Source organism: Bubalus kerabau, chromosome 19 (genome assembly GCF_029407905.1).
Source record: "Bubalus kerabau isolate K-KA32 ecotype Philippines breed swamp buffalo chromosome 19, PCC_UOA_SB_1v2, whole genome shotgun sequence".
Taxonomy (NCBI): Eukaryota; Metazoa; Chordata; class Mammalia; order Artiodactyla; family Bovidae; genus Bubalus; species Bubalus kerabau.
This window is the reverse complement of record NC_073642.1, coordinates 49,679,793-49,703,745: the sequence shown is the minus strand read 5'-3', so window position 1 is coordinate 49,703,745 and position 23,953 is coordinate 49,679,793. Positions and strand designations below refer to the sequence as shown.

Genomic DNA, 23,953 nt, shown 5'->3' with positions numbered 1-23,953 from the left:
GTATTGGAATCAGTTTGCCAACAAAGGTCTGTATAGTCAAAGCTATGGTTTTTCCAGTAATCATGCACAGATATAAGAATTGGATCATAAAAAATGCTGAACACCGAAGAATTGATTCTTTTGAATTGTGGTGTTGGAGAAGACACTTGAGAGTCCCTTGGACTGCAAGGAAGTCAAACCAGTCAATCCTAAAGGAAATCAACCCTGAATATTCATTGGAAGGACTGATTCTGAAGCTCCAATACTTTGGCCACCTGGTGTAAAGAGCTGACTCATGGAAAAGACCCTGATGCTAGAAAAGATTGAGGGCAGAAGAAGGGGGCAGCAGAGGATGAGATGGTTAGATAGTATCACTCAGTCAATGGACATGAATTTGAATAACTTCTGGGAGATGTGGAAGACAGGGGAGCCTGCTGTGCTGTAGTCCAGAGGGTTTACATTCGAGTGATCAGACACAACTTAGTGACTGAACAACAATAGCTTTCTTCAGAAACCACACAGGATGAAAGAGTAACTACTGCACTGAGCTAAAGAATCAATCCTCAAAGCCACGAATGTTCAGTATCTTAGAGGTCATATGACAAAGCAGACCTTCCCATGAGAATATATAGACATAATCATGAATGCCACACTTCTACTGCTTGGTGAAGTTATTTCTGATACTATGTGGTACTACTTTTTCTCTTAGTACCTCAGATTTCCTAAAGTGGGAACATACTTCAATCAGCTGCCTGTTACCCTGGCAGTTTATAAAATAGAGAAACTTCATTACAGTGGTCCCATCTTGTCCACATTTTCACTTTCCATGGATTCTGCTACCTGAGATCTGAGAACATTATATTGAAAATTCCGGAAACAAACAAGTCACGTTTTAAATTGTGCACTGTTCTAAGCGCTGTGATGAAATCTCCTGCTGTCCTTCTCCCTCCTGCTCAGAATCATCCCTTTGTCCAGTACATCCTGTCCATCAGTCACTTAGTAGCCATCTGATAACCATCAGATGGGCTGTCAAGGTATCACAGTGCTTGTGTTCAAGGAGCCTTTGGTTTACTTAAAAATGGCCCCAAACACAGGAGTAACAATGCTGGCAATTCAGATACGCCAAAGAGAAGCCATAAAGCACTTCCTTTAGGTGAAAATGGGAAAGTACTTGACTTAATAAGCGGAAAAAAATCATATGCTGAGATTGCTGAGATCTAAGGTAGAAACAAATCTATCTGTGAAATTGTGAAGAAGGAAAAAGAAATTTGTGCTGGTTTTGCTATCACACTTCAAAATGCAAAAGTTACATTCATAATGTCTGATAAATGCTTAGTTAAGATGGAAAGGGCATTAAATTTGTACAATAAGAAATGCTTGGAGAGAGAAGACATATAGATGGCAAAAAAAACAAATGAAAGATACTCAATATAACTAATTTTTAGAGAAATGCAAAACAAAACTATTAATACAATGAGGTATCACCTCACACCAGTCAGAATAGATTTCATCAAAAAGTCTACAAATAATAAATGCTGGAAAGGGTATAGAGAAAAGGGAACCCTTCTACCTTGTTGGTGGAAATGTGAATTGATACTGCTATTATGGAGAACAGTATGGAGATTCTTTAAAAAAATAAAGCTACCATATGATCCAACAATCCCACTCCTGGGCATATATACAGAAAAAAAAATTCAAAAGGATGCTGCACCCCAATATTCACTGAAGCACTGTTTTACAATAGCTAGGACATGCAAGCAACCTAAATGTCCATTAAATGAGGAATGGATAAAGATGTGGTACATACATACAATGGAATATTACTCAGTCACAGAAAGGAATGAAATAATGCCATCTGCAGTGACATGGGTGGACCTAGAGACTGTTATACAGACTGACATACAGATTTTCATACAGACAGACAAAGACAAATATGTGAACTCAGTCATCCCCATCTGTTTGCAACCCCATGAATTGCCTGCCAGGCTCCTCTGTCCATGGAATTTTCCAGGCAAGAATACTGGAGTGGGTTGCCATTTCCTACGCCAGGGGATCTTCCTAAACTAGGGATCAAATCTGCCTCTCCCACGTCTCCTGCATTAACAGGCAGATTCTTTACCACTGAGCCACCTGAGAAACCTCAAATACTGTATAATATCACTTATAGTGGACTTCAGAAAAATGGTACAGATTTACAGATGAACTTGTTTGCAAGGCAGAAAAAGTGTCACAGATGTAGAAAACAATCTTGTGGTTACCAGTGGAGGCAGTGGGGGTGGGATGAATTGGGAGATGGCGAATGGATACATCCACACTATTATATATAAATGTATAACTAATGAGAACCTACTGTACAGCACAGGAGTCTCTACTGAATGCTGTGTGATGACCTAAATGGGAAGGGAATCTAAAGAAGAGTGTATAAATTTAACTGATTCACTTTGTACAGCAGAAACTAACACAGTATTGTAAAGCAACTATGTGCCAATAAAAATTAATTAAAAAAAAAAGGTTGACAGAGAGACCACATTCATATGGCTTCTGTTCTAACAATGCACCTATTTCCAGGTCTGCTTCAGCTGCAGAGAGCCACCTTACCCAAGATCACCCCTTCCTGGGTGATCTGATGAATCTCGTTAATAAATGACAAGTGAATACAAAAGCAGGATCATCTCAGCCTAAGGCAGGACACTCTGACAGGCATTCCTCACTACAGAGCTCCTTGTTGGATTGACTGAAGTTTGCAGAGCCTGCATTGGAGTTTGACTTCCCTTTCTACCCAATCCCTCCTCTCTCCTCTCCTTTAGTAGGTGTTAATCTCTTGAACGCATAACTCCGTCTCGGTATTTATTACCTAGAGGACCCAATCTCAGATGCTAGTGATCCACAGATGCAAAAAGAGATGGCAGAATGTGCACACTTTGACTTGTCATTGGTGCTAGTCACTCCATAGTTCTTCTTACTTTTGTTGCTTTTGTGTTGCTGAAGGCTGTTTTAATCCTGACCACTTCCTCTTATTCTATCAAGAGTTCTACCAGGAGACAGATGGGTATTCCATTTTGAGGGAGGCACTCTTGAGTGATTGAGGAGTTTCTAATAACAAAGGTGGGGGCAGGGTTAAAACAGACCAGCAGGGAATGTAACATCCCCAGGTATGAAGGAACAGTAACCACAGACTGCAGAGAACTCCAGGAAAGGACTGCCCAACACAAACTTGAAACCTTCAGTAAAGGAACTCAGTCAAGATAATCTCTTTTTTCTGATCTGATTTTATCTCCAATCCATCAAACCCAGTCAGAAGCTAGCAAATAGGGAACTCTTTGAAGCCATTCTAAAGTTCTGTGTTCTAGAGATGCAGAGCAGAGTGGCAAACAGTGGACTGGGAGGAAAAGAAGATAATACCCTCCATGTTGTCATTATTCCTTTACTGTGTGTTTTTGAATGATAGTATGCAGTATCCTCTATAGTCAAGATGGTAAGTGTGTGATATTTGCTGATCAGCAGACTGAATTGGTAAGTCTCATCAGTGGATAGGAAAGGAATTTAAAGTTTGTTGAACACCAGCTTTGTATCAATAAGCTTAATATTTCACATGAAAATCTCACCTTCCAGGCTAGGTATTATTTATTGACTGCCTGTGATGTGCCAGCCACTCTTCTAGGGACTGGAGGTACAGGAATGAACAGAGCAAAGTCCTTGCTCTCAAGGACTTTGTATGCTAGTGAAGAGAGACAAGAACAAACAAGCAAATAAATGAACAGGATAACTGCAAGTAGTGATAACTTGTTACATAAGCCTGCTTAAGATAAAATTGTAAGGAAAGGCATTTCTGGACAGTGACATTTGATTTAAGATGGGGGAGTAGAAGGCAGAACATTGTGTGCAGAGGGGAGAATGAATGAGAAAGTCGTACTTCATGGTCTGAAGTTTGATTGTGTGTGTATGTGTTAGTCTCTCAGTCGTGTCCGACTCTTTGCAACCCCACGGACTGTAGCCCACCAGGCTTCTCTGTCCATGGAATTCTCCAGGCAAGAATAGTGGAGTGGATTGCTTTTCCCTTCTCCAGTAGTTTGATTACAAAAGATGTACAGAAAAAAAAAAATGAAAAAGGCACATTGAATGCATTCTAGTATGTCAGACACAAGGCTCTAAAGTGGAAACTAACTTGGCATATATAATCAAAAAGCATAAAGGCAGGTGGAGAGTGGTCAGAGGTGAAGTAGGAGACACAGGTCCCATCGTGTAGGGACTTTTGACTTTGGAAATGAATGAGCTTTGTTCTAAGTGCAGTGGGATGCCATAGGAAGTTTTAAGGAAGAGACTGACAATATTTGTGTTTATATAGAACCTCACTTTTTTTGGTTTACTAACTCCTACTTATTGTTCAAGTATCTTAAATCACTTAATGAATATATCACTCAAGTTTTTATTGAGTAAATAAACGAATACATTCCTGAATGAATAAACTGATTTCAAGGGCAAGATTCGTCAGGCCCCATTACTAAATGAAACTGTATCTTCAGCTGTGAGGCTCAACTACTTCTCTCTCTCATTTCTAAAAAAGTCAAGTGATCCTTTTGATTAAATTTGCATTGCTGAAGGTGTGTTACAAAAATCTATAATCCACCCACACTGTAATCAGGGGCTTGAGATTAACTTTATATTAGATCTGTATTTCTAATATTCTCAGACAGGGTGTGAGAATGATGCTGGAACAAAGCCAATATATTGTGAAAATGCTCATAGTCTTATCAATAAACGTATTACCACACTTGAGCACATTTTGTTTTATATAACCTGTTGACAGAAAATTATCTCCATAATTATTTTAAAAGAAATAATATTTTCAAGTGACAAAGGTGTATTTTTTTTTTCTTCAGGATCAACATTTCAGACATTGGAGGGCTTTTACTCTAGGACTGCTTTCTGAGCCTATGCCAGAGAACTGCCTCATAACAAAGTTCATGTTGGTGTATCAGTCATTCATATAAAGGTCAAGACCTGTCTTACACAGGATTATACTCTACAGAGTACTGTAAACTACATCCAAGATATTTACTTTCACTTAAGCCCCACAACACTCCTGCTGAGAATTCATGTCGCCTCCATGCATTCTTCAGGACTCCATTACAGCAAAATCGGCACCTAGAGCTACATACATATGTTTCAAAATTTAGTGATAATAAAAACTCTTTTCTCCAAAAATTCAACTCAAAGCATGTGAAGAGTGCAATGTCAGCCAAAGAGGATTTTCTGCCTGTCTGCTTTCCTCACATTTGTAGAACACTTTTTTCCCCCATATTGTAGAGCATAAAAATACTTAAATGGTACACATTAAAAGACTTAAGATCTCCATCCCAAGTATTAAATCCTAATTTTTCATTCTCAGTAGGAAAATCATGTCGGGTTACAGTAATCAAGCAATAGTTCAAACAAAAATAATTTAAAATATTATCAAATTACAAAATATTGCTTCTTATAGACCTGCACATAAAATTCAGACTATTATAAATTCACAGTAATAAAGAGCTACTTAAAAGCTTGAAAATTTTTGCTTTGAAACCTTACAAATTATGTATGGGCTTCTAAAAATATGCCATGTTAAATGAGTCACATTGTGGCAAACACACTTATAGATGTATCTCCACAGCTAGCTTTTCAGATGTTTTTGAGTATCTTCATGAAAGTTCCTCTGGAGATGAGTAATGTGGGAGCTGGCAGTGCATTTTCATCTGATTTCTTCCAATTCCTGTCCTATTGCTATCATGATTAACTTCTTTTTCAGAGTGTCATAGTATTTAAGTCAAAATGGAAGGTCTGTATTTTGGGCAGATGACTACTCAGCGTACTGAATGATGGAGCATCCTACTATTAAATCTGGGAAATGATCAAAATTTGAAGTACAGTTTCTACTAAATACCATATACTGCTTTCATACCATGGTAAAGTAAAAAATTCATAAAAGCAAAAAATCATTAAGTTGAACCTCATAAGTCAAGGACTGCCTATATAGACATATGTGGTGGTTTTTTGTTTTTTTTTTGCTGATATCACCAATCTGCCCAGTTAATTTCTTCCAAAAGGAAAAACATTTAAGATTTTTCCCAAAATTGCCCAGCATATCTGTTCATTAAATGAACACTGCTATCATTTCAATGGAAACTGATTCCATAAAGTAACCATTACAGCCAGCTTTGCCAAGTATTCTTATGGGATGATTGTGAAAAATCTATAGAAGCTAAACCACAATGCATTATAAACACACACATCTTGACTATTCTCTAGGAAGGAGTGAGGTCTATGTGAATATATTCCATTTCCAGCATCTGGTGTTGAATAGATGCTCAATAAATTTAGGACTATTATCAATCCTTAAGAGAGTGAAAGCAATCAGCTTAAAGTTTTTCTTAGTAATGGAAGGCAAGGACTACCACTCACTCTCTCATTGTCCAAATGTCTTCCTTTTACTGAATAAATAGCCTTTCAGGAACTTCCCCGGTGGACTAATAGTTGGGACTCTGCACTCCCAATGCAGGGGGTGCAGGTTTGATCCCTGGTGGGCAACTAGGATCCCACATGCTGCAGCTAAAAAAAATTAACACAAAAATAAAATAAATAGGCTTTCAATAAGCATTTCCTAAATTGAATCACTCAAATAACAAACTAAGATTGTTAACTTTGTTATGTTGAGAGACTAACTTGTTTGGGTTGATATACAAGTAGTAATAATCTATAAGCATTCTTGAGATGATCTTAAGGATAACAAATGTCTTAACTATACAATTCAGTCTTAACTATACAATTCGGTTGATTCCCACAAGTATAACCATTGTCTAGGCGAAGAAAGAACTTTACCAGCAATTTAGAAGTTTCCTTCATGACCCCTTTCATCATTAACCTCTCCATTCGTCCCAAAGGTACCACTGTCTTGACTTCTAACACCATTAGTTCTAAAACTATGGATTAGTTTTTGAAATTTGTGTCAATGGGATCACATGATATGTATTCCTCCCTGATTTCTTTTGCTCAATATTGCAGTTATAGAAAGTATCATGTTGATGATGTAGCTATTCATTTATTTGAATTGCTGAACAGCATTCCATCATATGATTATGCCACAATTTATTCATCTCATTGTTGAGGGAATTTGGATTTTTACAGATTGGGCCATCTATAAACAAGGCTGCTAAAGATATTATGTACATATCTTGGTGAAGACTGCATACTTTTTTATTAGATTTATCAGTTCAGTTCAGTCACCCAGTCATGTCCAACTCTTTGCAACCCCATGGACTGCAGCTGCAGCAGACCAGGGTTCCCTGTCCATCACCAACTTCCGGAGCTTGCCCAAACTCATGTCCATCTAGTTGATGATGCCATCCAACCATCTCATCCTCTGTTGTCCCTTCTCCTCCTGCCTTCAATCTTTCCCAGCATCAGGGTCTTTTCCAATGAGTCAGTTCTTTGCATCAGGTGGCCAAAGTATTGGAGGAGTTTCAGTGTCAGCATCAGTCCTTCTAATGAATATTCAGGACTGATTTCCTTTAGGATTGACTAGTTTGATCTCCCGGCAGTCCAATGGACTCTCTATGTCCAGTTCTAACAGTTGCTTCTTGACCTGCATACAGATTTCTCAGGAGGCAGGTCAGGTGGTCTGGTATTCCCATCCCTTGAAGAATTTTCCCGTTTGTTGTGATCCACACAGTCAAAGGCTTTGGCATAATCAATAAGCAGAAGTAGATGTTATTCTGGAATTCTCTTGCTTTTTCTATGATCCAACAGATGTTGGAAATTTGATCTCTGGTTCCTCTGCCTTTCTAAATCCAGCTTGAACATCTGGAAGTTCATGGTTCACACATTGTTGAAGCCTGGTTGGAGAAGTTGGAGCGTTACTTCGCTAGCATGTGAGATGAGTGCAATTGTGCAGTAGTCTGAACATTCTTTGGTATTGCCCTTCTTTGGGATTGGAATGAAAACTGACCTTTTCCAGTCCTGTGGCCACTGCTGAGTTTCCCAAATTTGCTGGCATATTGAGTGCAGCACTTTAACATCATCTTTTAGGATTTGAAATAGCTCAACTGGAATTCCATCACCTCTACTAGCTTTGTTCGTAGTGATGCTTCCTAAGGCCCTCTTGACTTCACATTCCAGGATGTCTGGCTCTAGGTGAGTGATCACACCATCATGGTTATCTGGGTCATGATCTTTTTTGTATAGTGCTTATGTGTAAACTCACCACCTCTTCTTAACATCTTCTGCTTCTGTTACATCCATACCATTTCTGTCCTTTATTCTGCCCATCTTTGCATGAAATGTTCCCTTGGTATCTCCAATGTTCTTGAAGAGATCTCTAGTGTTTCCTATTCTATTGCTTTCCTCTATTTCTTCGCATTGATCACTGAGGAAGGCTTTCTTATCTCTCCTTTCTATTCTTTGGAACGCTGCATTCAGATGGGTATATACTTCCCTTTCTCCTTTGCCTTTAGTTTCTCTTTCCTCAGCTATTTGTAAGGCCTCCTCATACAACCATTTTGCCTTTTTGCATTTCTTTTTCTTGGGGATGGTCTTGATCACTGCCTACTATATAGTGTCACGAACCTCTGTCCATAAATCTTCAGGCACTCTATCAGATCTAATCCCTGGAGTCTATTTGTCACTCCCACTGTATAATCGTTAAGGGATTTGATTTAGGTCATATCTAAATGGTCTAGTGATTTTCCCTGCTTTCTTCAATTTGTTTGAATTTGGCAATGAGGAGTTCATGATCTGAGCCACAGTCAGCTCCCAGTCTTGTTTTTATTGGATTTATACCTACCTAGTGATAAAATGGCACCCCACTCCAGTACTCTTGCCTGGAAAATCCCATGGACAGAGGAACCCGATAGGCTGCAGTCCATGGGGTCGCTAAGAGTTGGACGTGACTGAGCGACTTCACTTTCATTTTTCACTTTCATGCATTGGAGAAGGAAATGGCAACCCACTCCAGTGTTCTTGCCTGGAGAATCCCAGGGACGGGGAGTCTGGTGGGCTGCCGTCTATGGGGTCGCACAGAGTCGGACACGACTGAAGCGACTTAGCAGCAGCAGCAGGATAAAATTGCTTGGATATAGGATCTGCAGAGAAATGTACTTCAGCAGATATTGCCAGTTTTCTAAAGTGGTTATACAACTTACTTTTTCACCAATATATGAGAGTTCTCTTTATTCCATACCTTACCAGCACATGGCATTGTCACTCCTTTTTAATTTTAGCTATTATGGTGACCATCTTTCTGGACTTTATTTCATTGGTCTGTTTGACTATACTTGCACCAATATCACAGTCTTAGTTTATAAAAAGTCTTGATATCTGGTAGATATCCAGATATCCTTCTTCAAGGATTAGGTTCTTTACCTTTTCTATTTTCATATACATTTTGCTACTGCTGCTTAGTCGCTTCAGTCGTGTCCGACTCTGTGCAACCCCAGACAGCAGCCCACTAGGCTTCCCTGTCCCTGGGATTCTCCAGGCAAGAATACTGAAGTGGGTTGCCATTTCCTTCTCCAATGCATATAAATGAAAAGTGAAAGTGAAGTCGCTCAGTCGTGCCCAACTCTTCGCGACCCCATAGACTGCAACCTACCAGGCTCCTTCGTCCGTGGATTTTGCAGGCAAGAGTACTGGAAGGACCTGTCAATCCTTACATACCCCACCTCTCCCTTCCCCACACACTTGTGGAACCTATACTAGAATAATATTGAATTGATAGATCAACTTGGTGGAAATTAACGTTTTTATAATAATCTTAATGATTGAATCTGGTACATTCTTTCACTTAATTCTTCTAAAATTTCTCTCAATAATCTTAGTTTTCTGTGTAGTTTTCAATTTTTTTTCCTGTCCAACCTTCCTACCATCTATTTTTTCTTCTTGCCTTAGTGCACTAGAATTGTCCATTCAGTAAAATGTTGAATAAAGGTGGAGATAGTGAACTTCCTTTTTTTTCTTAATCTCAAGGATAAAGTGTTAAATGTTTTACCACTGTGTATCATTTTTAACCATTGCTGGATTTGACCATAGTTAAAGGTTGTACATTTGTGAGTGAATTGCACTGTAATCTTCCCTTTCGCCTGATATCCGTGTGTCATACCGCCATCAGCGTTATACAGGCCTCACAAAATGAGCTAAGAAGGGTTTCCTCTTCTACTCTCTGGAAGGGTTTGTGCAAAATTGATAGAATTCAATGATGAAATAACTGGGGCCTGGAATTTTTTCCTTTGCTGTTTCCCTCTCCCCTCAGGGGAAAGGTCTGGATTACCTTCAGAGGAGCAAAAATAAGGCCATTATTTGACTTCAACAGAAACAACGAATACAAAAGGCAATAAAACAAGGTGTTGAAAATACAGAAAGAAAATACCTACCAACCTAGACTTCCATACGGAGCAAATATATCCTGCAAAAATGTAGATGAAATAAAAGAATTTTAGGATACATAAAAACAGAGACTACATCACCAGAAGACCTGCATTGAAGGATATACTAAAGAATGTTCTTCCGGTAGAAGGAAAATGATCCCAGATCAAAACTTGAAGGTGCAGGAAGGTATAAAAAGCAATGGAAGGTGTAAATGAATATGAAAGTATGAATCTATAACAATGTGTTATGAGGCTTAAAACATATATAGACAAACTATATGAAAAAACTAGCAAAATGGAGCAAAATGTTCTAAGGGTACTGGGTCATGCATAGATACATATTGTAAATTCAAGGACTCTACCACTTGAAAAAGTGCAAGTATTAGTCGCTCAGTTGTGTCCAACTCTGCAACCCATGGACTGTAGCCTGCCAGGCTCCTCTGTTCATGGAAATCTCTAGGCAAGAATATTTTGGGTAGCTATTCCATTCTCCAGGGACGTTCCTGACCCAGGGATCGAACTCAGGTCTCCTGCATTGCTGATGGATTCCTTACCTTTGAGTCACCAGGGAAACCCTTAAGAAACTTTAAAAGAATGCTATCAAGTTAATAGAGCAGGAAAATAAAATATTAGTAATTATTCATTCAGTTCAAAAGAAGTCAAGAAATATAAAAAAACAGAATAGGAAAGAAAAATAATCGATTATTAAAATGGTAAGACTTACACCTAACTATGTCAATAATTAAAGTTAGGCAGACTTATTCCAAATAAAAGACAAAGGCTATCATATTGGTTTTTAGAAATATCTTGCTTATAAAACACATCTTTAATACAAGGATTACAGAAAGCCTGAAAGTAAAATGTGGAAAATAAATTATGCCAACACTATCCCAAAGAAAGCCGCAGTAGCTATCAGAGTAGACTTTAAGAAAAAAAAATATTGTTAGAGATAAACACATTTGAAAATTCTAAAAGGGTCAATTCACAAAGATGATGAAGCTATTTTAAATTTATATGCACTAAAACAGCCTCAAAAATACATAAAATAAAAATGAAAGAAGAAAAATCCATGAACTTACTGGCAAATTATAACACACCTCTTGGTAACTAAGTCAATAAAGAAATAAGGATATAAAAGATTTAAGCAACATATCAATAAAAAGAATCTAATTGACATGAACTGCAAATAGCTATAGAATCACTATTTTGTTCAAGGCCACGTAATAGTTATTCAACTAAACATATGCAAGGTCTAACAGTAATTCTCAACAAAATTTAATCAATTGAAATTACACAAAATAAGCTCTTTAATGACAGTAGAATTAAACTATAAATCAATAATAAAAAGATACTAGAAAATTCCCATACATTTGGATTTGAATTTGAAAAGTTTTATGATGCTTAAGTGCTTTTTACTTATTCCACTTGCGGTTCAAGACTATGGCCTTATTGTGTTTCCTCAGTTGTGGAAGATCCTCAGCCACTATTCATTGACCGTCTCTGATCTATTGCTAAACTTGGCTACTGAACTCTTGATTTCAAAATGTTTCTCAGTTCTAGAATTTCCATTTAGCTTTTTAAAACTAATTTTCCATTCTGTTAGATTCTCCATCTTCCCTTAGTTCCTTGTATATATTAAGCAGTTAAAGTCCAGGATTGATTACACCATTATCAGGACTCCCTTTGACTCTGTCACCTTTGTGTCTGTTGTCTTTTGACCAGGTCTTTATCTCTTTTTACTCCTGGTTATATTTGATCATGTACAAAAAACTGCATAAAAACTTGAAACACTGGTGATGCCATCTTCATACAAACCAACTTTGCTCCTCTCTCAGGTAACAATCCAATAAGGTTCATTCAGTCCCTTTGAAAACTGGTCAATTAATACTTCTGGTTCAACCTATTCCTAGAGTATATAGTAACTTGGGGTTCCAATTCAAAGCCTGGGGCATGGGAGGCTTAAAAGTGCTCCCTTTTTTGGTGACTATTGAACTCAAGATTTTGTCTGCTTGGCACCTGATTCTGTAGTTTTCAGCTTCTTGGTAGTCTCTTCCAGAATAGGTCCTGGGGGAAAAGTAACCCCAAACACCAAGCACCTCTTTTTCTTCCTTTCTCAGATTTTGGCCCTATAATTCTTTAGTACCTTAGTGGTTCTCTGAAGGCTTCAGATGTTTGTATCTATACTTCTGTAATTATATACAGAGACATACACATACATATGTCTATGTATCAATCACATCTTTTCTAGTTCTAAGTGGGGAGATAGGTAGCTTCAATGTAACTACCTTAACTGGAAATGATACATTTCTTTTCCATCATGCTTACCCCATCACTCTCCTGAATCTGTTCTTTAAAAAATTTATTCAAAGTTTGTTAATTTTTGCTGTACAGCAAAGTAACTCAGTTATGTATTTTTTATCTTCTTTTCCATTATATCACAGGATATTGAATATAGTTTCACTGTGCTATATTTATAGTAGGGCCTGTTTTATGAAACTGTCCTTCTGAAGTTCACTAGTAGTGACCTGTTGCTAAATTCAAGGGTTCTTAACTCTTCATTAACCTATTTGCATTACTTGGCACATTACACTACTTCCTCCTGGAAAGGCTTCCTTCCCTGACCTTCGAAAACACCACTCCACTCTATTTCCCTATTTTTCGGGTTTCTCCTTAGCTCCCCATTCTCTTAAAAGTCGAAATGCCCAGGACTCTCATTACAACTCTTCTTCCATTCTTACCCTTGGGGATCTTACCATGGATACACTCAGAACTCTTCAGATTTGTATTTCCAGTAAAGCATCCCCTGAATCAACTTCACTTCCAGTAAACTGTCTTGCTTCTTTTACTGCATATTGTCACTTGGATATCCAATAGGAATCTCAGACTAAGTTCCTGACCCGCTCACCTTCACTATCCTCAAACCTGTTTCTTCATTCTGATCTTTCCCATTTCAGTTAATAGCAATCCACTTCTAGTTCAGGTAAAATCTTTAATCACCCCTGACTTCTCACAACATACAGTCCACTTGAAAGGACTATCTTAAAACAGTGGCACCCCACTCCAGTACTCTTGCCTGGAAAATCCCATGGATGGGAGCCTGGTGGGCTGCAGTCCATGGGGTCACCAAGAGTCAGACACAACTGAGCATCTTCATTTTAACCTTTCACTTTCCTGCACTGGAGAAGGAAATGGCAATCCACTCCAGTGTTCTTGCCTGGAGAATCCCAGGGACGGGGAAGCCTGGTGGGCTGCCGTCTCTGGGGTCGCGCTGAGTTGCACACGACAGAAGCGACTTAGCAGCAGCAGCAGCAGAATCTGTTAACAACTTCTGCTGCTACCACCCCCAAGTCACTACATCGTGTCTAATTATAGTAGCTCCTTAACCCTTTGTTACTGACCTCAGTTCCATTTAGCCTTTCCTTAGCACAGTCGCCAGAGTAATTCTATTAAATCCTATCATTTAACCTCTTTGTTCAAAACTCTCTAATGACATGCCATAAATAAAAGCTAAAGAACTTAAGCCAGAAATGTCTCCTTGGGTCTAGCTACAATGGCTGGTACATTTGAAACAGTTCATTGTTTCAAAGAAGCGTATTTTAATGTGATAGAAAAGGCAACATAAGTTGGAAAGAAAAAGATCAAATCACACAAACATTAATTACCCACCATCATTTATTCATTATATTGCCTATAACAAACAAGGTTCATATCCAAGGTATCTGAATTACAGCAATGGGATTAAAAAAATCATTCATGGAGTCTGAATTCTAATGGGACATATACAATATATCAAAGTACAATATACTAAGTATTATGGAAGAAAATAAAGACAAGAGGATAGTAAGGGTGTTATAAACTTAAATAATGTACTGAAATGGCAATGGGAAGTATTATGCTAGGTGAGACAAAGTAGTGTTTAAGAGATTTTCAGCTACCTCAGGTTTGCCAAGCTGCAATCCTCCCCATTGATTTCTTACAGAAGCCAAGTCCAAACATGTAGACAGGCAACAGGTTTTCTGGGCTAAGTGCTTTATCTCAAGGGGAACTGATTTCACTTTTATTCAAGAATAAAAAAAAAAAATTATCTAAAAAACTCATGTTAAGAAATGAACCCCCAAACATGCTGCTGCTGCTGCTGCTAAGTTGCTTCGGCCATGTCCGACTCTGTGCGACCTCAGAGACGGTAGCCCACCAGGCTCCCCCGTCCCTGGGATCCTCCAGGCAAGAATACTGGAGTGGGTTGCCATTTCCTTCTCCAATGCATGCAAGTGAAAATGAAGTCGCTCAGCTGTGTCCGACTCCTAGCGACCCCATGGACTGCAGCCCACCAGGCTCCTCTGTCTGTGGGATTTGCCAGGCAAGAGTACTGGAGTGGGTTGCCATTGCCTTCTCCGCCTGAACATGCTAGTGACTTGCTATTCTGAGGGCACTGGCCTACATTACTATCCCATGCAATCATCTGTCAATTCAGTAGCCTATCAACTCACCTAATTGCTGCATTAGTGCTTGGCCCTAATGACTGGAGTATACATGTGTGTAATTACCAGAGTTCTAGGTAGTGCAAGGACAAGCCCTAGACTGGATACTGCTCATCGAAGATGATACTGTTTTCTAATTTCTGTGATTATACCTAACCTTGGACTCTTAGAGCAAAGCGTTTTCTTAACAGCCTCTTAGATGTCTCTAATTAAGAGCTCCAAACTAATTGCAGTCCTTGGTCAGTAAATGTACCCCTTTTAAGCTTCTCCATTTTCCCATAAACATAATTTCTAATAGGATTCCTGTATGTCTTTTTCCCCTAAGAAATTGTCACTACTTTTACATTCTAACATTTCTTCTATCTTTGTAAGGAACCAATTACATGATTCTCTGAACATGAATTCCTTAAAATATCATTTACAAGGATAATGCAAAACTCAATTTAAAAAATGAAACTTTCTAATTTATAAATGCATACCACTAAAAAGCTAACAAAGTTATTAGAATTTTCTTTATATACATCATCAGTACAGCTTAACCAAAATAAAATTGTTCTGCATATTCCAAAGATCTTTTCCTTTTTTCTCCTCATGCATTATAATCCCAAAATAATCTTCTGTATAAGCACCATGACAACAGTTCAAATTTTATGGATAAAAATGAGTAACATTTAATTTGTGTAAGATCTTAATACATATAAGTATTTTAGATTCATCGAACAAGGATGCTTTAAGAAAAGAATCAGGTTGTCCTATGGCTATCCCTTTTAAGTGTTTAACCAACCTTATCCCCATAATGGCACACAAGAAAATAAAGCTTATACTGTAATGCTGAAAAGCATTACAATTCCTAGGTAAAGTGACTCTTGGTTAGAAACAACTGGCCCAGGGATGCAGGTAGCTTTGCAGCTTGAGAAGATCTACACGTTTACTATTTAATAATTGCTCCAAGAAAGGATTTTTTAAAGAGATCTTTCTTTTACCACATTAACTAACATTTATATAATGCTGGAAATGTGTTGACATTTTAACTCTTACCGTTTTCTTGTCAAGAGAAGGCATAATGAATATTCAAAATTAAGCCTAAAGCTACAGTCACGACAAAAAATTATGAACTCAAAAAAAAGACCATCTGCAATTTAAGTGCTCTCTTGTATAAACCATCAAAAAGTTAATACAAGTACTAGTCTTAAGCAGTCACACAAGTCTAAGCCACATTTATTTGCACATGTATAGTAATGGGCAACAGATACTCCAAATTCATACAAATTTATAAAACAACAAATAATCATTTGGTACCACTTGCGTGTTATCTTGCTTACAGATTCAAGTGTAGATGAAGTTCCTTCATTTTGTAAACTTTCACACAAATACTTAAAACAAAAATTCTTGAAAACACATATTGGCATGTTTCAGATAGGGCCAACACAAAAGTTAAGACAAGACCACAAACTTAAAACCCAAGTTTAGAAAATACTTTTCTACCTCCTTCCCCTAGAAAGTGATTATTTTCTTTAACAGATGTATATGCTGTATCACAGAAGCAACCATGGACACAAAGATGCTGCCATAATCATAAAGAAAATGCCAGTCATACTGTTTTATCTACCAAATATATGGTTTAAATACGAGAAAACAGGAAAAAATGGGGAAATGCTTAGATCAAAACAATAAGGGAGATTAGAAAAATGTGCTAAGTGATTTTGAAGGAGAACAAACTATGTTCCCATCAAAGCTGGAAAGATCTGACTTTGACAACTAAAAATAATTGTCTAAGGCAAATAAAAGTGATGAAACCTTCAAAAACATTCTAATCATGTTTAGTATCTAGTGATAAAAGCTGAAAATGGTATCAAGAGGGTATTTATTATACAAGCGTCAACGAGGACATCCCAAAGCTAATGAAACAAATGCACATTTATTTCTACAAAAGCAATGTATGATACAGAAGGGAACAGACTTTAAGATTTACCTATTAAAATATACAGATTCTTACTGAAGAGTATAGGATATTTAAAAAAGATGACAAGGGATGTTAATCTTTTTTTATTATTATTGTTTTTACATATTTTGGAACCTCACATAATTTTGATAAATAACTCTTACAAAATTATGCAAAAGTACAAGAGTGTCTGGTAAACAAACAGTCTGTATTTTCCAAAAAAATTTTTACAACATGCAATTCTTAAGGCAGCATTCTCCTTACAAGGAAAGGTAATCCTTTTAACTCATCAAGAAATCTTCTGCTGCAAAGAATAGGCTAAGAAAGCCTGGCTTCTTCCATTAACGCCTCTTGTCTTTCCTGTCTGATTTTCGGTCTCTTTCACTTCTTGAAGATCTTTTGCCTGATCGACTACTCTCTGATATAGACCTCTTTCTGTCAGACCGGGAATTCTTATCCTTTGATCCTTTTGCATCTCTACTACTACCTCCTTTTGCAGACTTGTGACTTCTTTCTAGTCCTGAAGCATCCCTTCGCTTCCGATCCACGCTCCTTCTGTGCTTCCTATCTCTGTTATGCCCCCGGCCCCTACTCCGACTTCTACTCTCACTACTGCTAGTCGTGCTGCTGCTACTGTCTCTACTGCTGCTGCCACTTGTACTGGAGCTGCTACTGGAACTACTTCGACTACTGCTACTGCCACTGCTGGAACTGCTTCCACTGCTGCTACTGGTTGAACTGCTACTAGAACTACTACTGCTACTGCTTCGACTTCTACTCTTGCTTGTTTTATTTCTAGCCCGACCTCTACTTCTGCTCCTAGTTTTGGTTTTGTTCTTGCTCTCTGAATGTACCGTCAGGACTGGCTCTGTCACCTCCGTGAGTTTTATAGATTCTACAAGAAACTCCTTCCTCTCAGGTGGTAAATGCCCTTGCTCCTGAATAACCTGAGGTGGTGGCTGAGAAACAGCTAATGGCAAAGTCTCAGGCTGAGAGAGAGGTGGGGGCTGGAGTACTTGTTGGGGCTGAGACTGGGATTGAGATTGGGGCTGGGGCTGAGGCAGGGACTGAGGTTGAGCCATAGGCTCAGGTTGGGGCTCAGATTCTTTTTCTTCTTTTTCCTCAGGCTCATTTTCCATTTCTAGAGTACTAGCATTCTCTTTTGCAGGAGAAACAGATTTACATTCTTTATCTGGCTCAACTTCAAATTCCATTTCTGGCTCCAATTCTTTGCTAGTTTCATTTTCTGAAGGTTCTATGCTTTCAACTTGATTGATTTCCATTACCTCCTGCTCAGCAATTACATTTTTGACACTCTCAACCATCTCTAGCACATCCATAACTTCTTCAGGCTGACTATCCTGCTGCTTTTCACTTTCCCTTACCTCAGTTTCCTCCTCCATCTTTACTTCCATTTCCTGTTTTTGTTCCTCCTCCTCCTGTTCCTTCTCTCCATCACTATGAACTATACCAATTTCCTTTTCCTCGTCCTCTCCTGCTTCCTCTATTTCTACATCATTGTGCTGATTACCTGTCTCCTCCAACTCTTCCTCTCGCTGAGCCACCTTACCCTCTTCTTGTTCCGACTTCTGTTCTTCATTACGCACCACCACCTGATGCTCTTTCTCCTTCATTGATTGTCTTCTAGGCCTAGCCTCCATTTTATTTATTTGTTCTGCAAATTCGATGCGTCTACCTTCAAATAAAGCTAAAGAATAAAAATTTACATGTGTAAAATTTACTAAGATTTAAAAAATTCAAAGTCACAATTTGACATCTGGTCACAAAATGTCACTGGAGTTTTATCTAAATGTCTTTTTTGCAAAGAGATAACAAAACTGATTATGTCAAGTAAGTAATTCCAAACTGATACAAGATGACAAAAGCACACTGGAAACCTCAACACTTTAAGAAATCAGTAGCAGACAAAACTACACATTATCTAACTGATGGAAAAACAGGACAATCTTTTGCTATTTTACTGCAGACTAAATGAAAAAAGAAGAAAACTTCTTTTAAACAATCAGTTTCATGGTATCATATCATGAATTAATTTTTCTGATCCCAAAAAGAGACAAATGAGCTAATCACAATCTTAGTGGTATCTACCCTTCCATGTATATACTTCCTGTATAGACTACAACAATCTTCACCTTTTTCTTGATTCATCAGCATTTGAACCTGGCTACTAAGAGTATCAAGCAAAAAAAGTCAGCTCACACAAATGCTTTAGAAACAAACATGCATTAAGCACCACCTAATATGTTAAGTTTCCTGTATCTAATATCTGTCATGAAACAAATGATCCTATACTCCAAACACATTAGCACCTTAATATCTTTCTAAAACATTAACGAATTCCAATTGCTACATGAAATAAGTATGTATGTATGTATGAGTGTGTTACCCATTAAGGAAATTTCAAGGGACCTCTTCTTTACACTTACCATTCATTTTTCTCTGAGACTCCTCTATTAATTTTTGGGTAGCAGGACACATTCTTCCAGGAATATAGAACAAATGGGGCTTTGTTTTAGTTCTGATATATTTAATTATCTTGGCATTATGCTCATTCCATTCTTCTTGCTAAAGAAAAGGTAAAAGGTCAGTGCTTTTGTCAACATGAAGGATTACCAATTTTAGAATTCCAAAATATACTCACCAGCTGCGCAAGCTCAACCTTCTGTTCCAAAAGCCGCAGTTCTGTCTGTTTAGCACGTCTCTCTTCAAACAGTTCTCTCCTCTCATTTTCAACCTGTTTTCTTTCTTCTTCTGCCTGCACTTCAAGTTTTTGTTCAATTTCCTGGCGTCTCTTTTGCTAAGGATAAACAATAACCTTTAAAAGCTTATTATGCACCCTGATGTGAAACACTGCACTTTTACTGATGTCTACAAACATGTGTCACATCTGTAATTCAGGACACCAGTGAATTCAAACTTGGCATCTGAAGCAGACTGCAGTTTCCCTTTCAGGAAATGGGGACTGAAGCCTTTTCATGTAAAAAATATAAATTTTAAAGCTGCTAGCTGTAATATCAGTTAGCATTCCATTCCAACACAATATATGAAAAAAACTTAACCTAAAAGTTCACCTGAAAGAGAAGAGTACTGTTTTATAGGTTATTTTCAGATACTCTTTCCAAAGCAAAAAACTGGAGACAAGTGATATCCTAGAACAGACAACTAGTTCACTCTCTCTGAAATAAAACTTTATTAACTTCCTATAACTGAAATGCTATCTCCCGTCTCCCCTCAGAAGCAGTAACTTGGTGTTCAACTCCAAGGACACAATTTTGTAGCTTTAGTAAAATAAAAACTTCCACAAATAGGACAAATAAACTCTGGAGAGCAGGGAATATAATTTATACTTCTGCTTCTAGAGTACCTGAGTGTGTTTTAGAAATTATAATTACTTAATAAATTACAATGATTAACAAGTTCAACTTGCTGTTTGAAAGAAAGTACTATAAGGCCTGAAGAAATGGAGAGACTTTGCCCAAGTCCTGAAAATGAGACTGCTATAGAGCTGAAACCTGAATCCAGGTTCTCCTGAGTCAAATTAGGCTCACTGAACAACAAAGAAAAGTTCACTAAGTTACTTAACAGCACCTCAGAAAGAACCAGTTAATAACAACTTGAGAAAGTTTTAAGTTTTTTCTTAGCTTCATTTTAGGCTGGCAATTAAATCTTTTTCCCTCAGGAAATATCAGTTCACTTTATTAATCTTGCAATTAAATCTTAAGATTTTTTAAAACATTTAACACATAATCAACTACTCTGACAGCTTAATAAAGGAAGCAAAAGAAAAACTGCATAAATACCCTTTCAGTAGCAACAGTGGATTCTTGTTTAAATTTCTGAAGGGTGCCCATCAACAAGCCAAATATTCGCCGGTTCCTAAAGAAAAATAAAATCCAATTTCAAAAGGTTCTACTTCATTTAAGCCTGCCATGTCCTAAAAGAAGCACAGTAGACACTTGAACAATTCCTAAAATTTTCTTAAAATTTCATTATTTAACAAGAGTTGTTTTCCTCCAGAAAGATACTTAAGATACCTTTGCTTTCCCTTTTCATCCATATTTTGATCCTGGATAAGGTCTCTCCGAGTGCGCTCTTTGGAGGTAGCTACAACTGAAGACTGCAAAGCTGGCTGTAGGAGAAAAGAAATCTCAGTAATTTAACTAACATACGGGTAGTACTCTACTAAATGTAGTAAGGTGAAAATACTATATTCACCCTCTATGAAGTTCTTTTAATCTCAATTACCTTCTTAACATCATCATCCTCTGGGTCGCTTTCTTGGCGTGATTCTCGTCGAGTCCGACGCTCCCCTCCCAGCCTGACATAGGAAAGGGAATTTAAAAAGGCCAATTCAAACTTTGATCTCTTATAGCTCTCAACCCAGTTAAGCTTTTGTAGTGTAAGACAGGAAAATAACACAAACTGACTATCTATTCCATCTTATCTTTCTCCTGACCTTTACTGTGCTTTCTTTTTTTAATTCTACCAGTTTATTGCTACCAACCCATCTCCCTCCAATCTCTATCGTGCATGCTTGCTCAGTCATGTAACCCCATGGACTGCAGCCTGCCAGGCTCCTCTGTCCATGGACTTTTCCAGGCAAGAGTACTGGAGTGGGTTGCCATTTCCTTCTCCATGTGCTAAGATTTCTGTTACTGCCATGAAGAACTGAGTTTTGAGGGATACTGGCTGTCTCAGTTCAGTCAAATACCAAGTGAAAAGACTCAGAGTAAGTGATATACTACTCAATTCTAATACAACTCAATTCAACAATATTAAATATTTATATTCTACCTCATAAAATAAAGTATGCTTCCAGAATCTTGTCCTCCAACATACCTACTGACTGCCCCTTCAAGGTCTCTCTGTTTGGCTGGGGGTCCTCCTCCACTATCTGAGAATCCACGCCTGCAATACAAATGTCCAACATAAAGCATATGAAAATTAAGAAAAATGGTTATTTCTATTTAAGGAGATAATTTAATGCTGTTATTAAAAACTCCTCTTCCAAATAAAGGAACCTCAAATGGGCATTTACTTCAAGATGGATGTTTTTATAGCATTTCTTTTAGATCTATGAGAATAAATTAAGTTTGCACATAACTGATACAGTTACTATATTCTTCAATCTCTAGCTATAAATGTAAATGAAAATAACTATACAGAAAACTACAGCTAATCACAGCTTCAAACAAACGAAACTTTTCTTAACACTGGCTCTAGCACGAAATTTGCTTAAACCGATTCATTTAGTACAGTACCAATGGATTACATTTTAAGGAACTCTTACCTCAGCAATAAACTACCACGTCCTCTACCTCCACCAGGACCAGAAAGGGCGAGCAACCTGGCTTGGATGGGCCTACAAAATAAATTTACAAATCAGTCCAACAATCGTTTCTAACGGCACCGAACAGTTCAACGGGTGCGGTTCACCATCAAGAGAAAATAAACAGAAATATTCTAAGATGACGGTTTCAAACCCACGTGTTTGAAACACGGCAAGAAGCACTTTACTAACTTCCTCGTTTTCCCAAGACCAGTTTCACAAAATTGTGTTTATCTCAACATCACTACACGTTAACAGGCCTGAGGCAGGTTCAAATTTCACCAACCCAAAGAAAGTTGCACGTGGGCAAGAGCCGGAGGGGGAGGAGGCGGACCGCGTCCCCGGAAGGTCCCAGGGCCAGCCCTGAATCGGGTGGCCCGGAAGGAGGAAGGCTTTGTGCTGCAGTTCCGGGCCTGCGGGACCGAGGGCGGGAATCGGCAGTCCCGGCCTTCCCACAGGACGGGAGGCCATCCCAGCGCACTCAGGCTCCGCTCTCCTTCCTCACGCACCCAAGACCCAGGACTTAACGCTGAAGGCCTTGGAAATTCCCACCTCAGCGAGGACAGGGTCCCACGGCTGCCCGGGAACAGGCCTCGATGTTCCAGTCTTCTCAGGGCTGACCGCCCTCCCCGCCCCCAATTCACCCCGGCTTCACGGCCGCCTCTGGGAGCCAGCATTTCCCATCCACTCCTTACCTCACGTCATTCGGATCCCGCCCGGTGAGCTTGCGAATATTCTCATCCACATTCTTTAGGCTCTCTTTGGCCTTTTCTAGCTGCTCCTGCAAAGTTCTCACTGCGACCGCCATCTTCTCCCTGCAGCAGGCTTCGAGACTGCTCTATAGGCCGCGCCTGCCTGTGTCGCGCCGCAAGACGCCAGAAGACTGACAGGTGGACGCAGCCAATGGCAAAAGGAGTTGTATTTTGGCCTCAACCACTCAGCAACCGGAAGGGGGAGAAACTGCCGGCCTTTGTGACTCTGGGCCAATGAAAAGTGAGGCAGGGATCCCCTCCCTCCCCAATTAGCTGCGGGTGGCTGGGCTCCGCTTCTAGCGCAGAGCCGGGGCGGGTTTGAGTACCTGGGTCCTCGGAGACGTGGGTTCGCGGCCCAGCTCTTCTGGTGAGGAGAGCGGGGTCTTCCTGGACCTTTTAACCTGTAGATGACGTGCCTCTTATCGTTTTACTACCTGATCCCCTCAGAGTAGGGTTCAGGCGAGCCTATTTTCCCGTATTCCCCTGGTAAATTATTTGATTAGGACAGGGTGCGGCCATTCCGTTGGTGCGCATGCCCAGAGAGGCGGTGGGCGGGGCGCAGACTTCTCTTGATTAGGTTAAACCTTAAAAGAGCGGAGGGGCGCGAGTGAAGGAAGAGGAAAAGTCATTCCTCCTAGTAGCTAACAATTATTTTGTACTCTGTGAAACACTTTACGTGCATTATCCCCCACGAGCCAAAGGCTTGAATAAACTTGTTATTCAGGCTTGTTATTACTGATAAGGAAATTGAGTCTGGAGATAATGTAACTGTCCTTAGGTCACGCCGGCCCAGAATCATCCTATGATCAGACCAGTGCCAGACTGGACTACAAAAAAAATGATCAGATCATGTGCAGGGCTGTACTAAAAAAAAAAAAAAAAAAGAGCGACGATAACGGGTATTAGCCTCTACAGCTAGGCTGCAGCTGGTTGGTTTAAAATGGGTTCTGAAGAACAATGTTATGGATAATCTTTGTGTTCTCATCCTTCATTCGTTAGCCAGGCATCCTTGCACTAAGCTTAGCGGGCCATCAGTATTTAATCCGAGTTACTATTAA

The 23,953-nt window shown here is 38.9% G+C and overlaps 2 protein-coding genes across 2 annotated transcripts in view; both read right to left on the bottom strand.

Annotated features, from left to right (window-relative positions):
• LOC129633935 (melanoma inhibitory activity protein 2-like) overlaps nt 1-23,953 on the bottom strand; it is a 48,385-nt gene that overhangs the window by 21,428 nt on the left and 3,004 nt on the right. The gene's annotated exons all lie outside the window — the stretch shown is intronic.
• On the bottom strand, nt 16,041-23,134 carry PNN (pinin, desmosome associated protein). The gene is made up of 9 exons (XM_055556351.1): nt 22,839-23,134; nt 22,105-22,176; nt 21,654-21,722; nt 21,060-21,132; nt 20,849-20,943; nt 20,615-20,690; nt 19,456-19,611; nt 19,241-19,379; nt 16,041-18,501 (listed from the first exon to the last, which is right to left on the bottom strand). The coding sequence occupies exons 1-9, from the start codon at nt 22,949-22,951 to the stop codon at nt 17,135-17,137; spliced, it is 2,160 nt and encodes a 719-aa protein (XP_055412326.1). The 5' UTR covers nt 22,952-23,134; the 3' UTR covers nt 16,041-17,134.

Excerpts from the sequence above, each read along its gene's own strand:
- PNN (XM_055556351.1), bottom strand. The coding sequence starts at position 22,951 with ATGGCGGTCGCAGTGAGAACTTTGCAGGAGCAGCTAGAAAAGGCCAAA. Across the intron at positions 19,612-20,614 it reads CCACTGTTGCTACTGAAAGG|CAAAAGAGACGCCAGGAAAT; the intron begins GTATTTATGCAG and ends GTTTATCCTTAG. Across the intron at positions 19,380-19,455 it reads AGGTTGAGCTTGCGCAGCTG|CAAGAAGAATGGAATGAGCA; the intron begins GTGAGTATATTT and ends CCTTTTCTTTAG.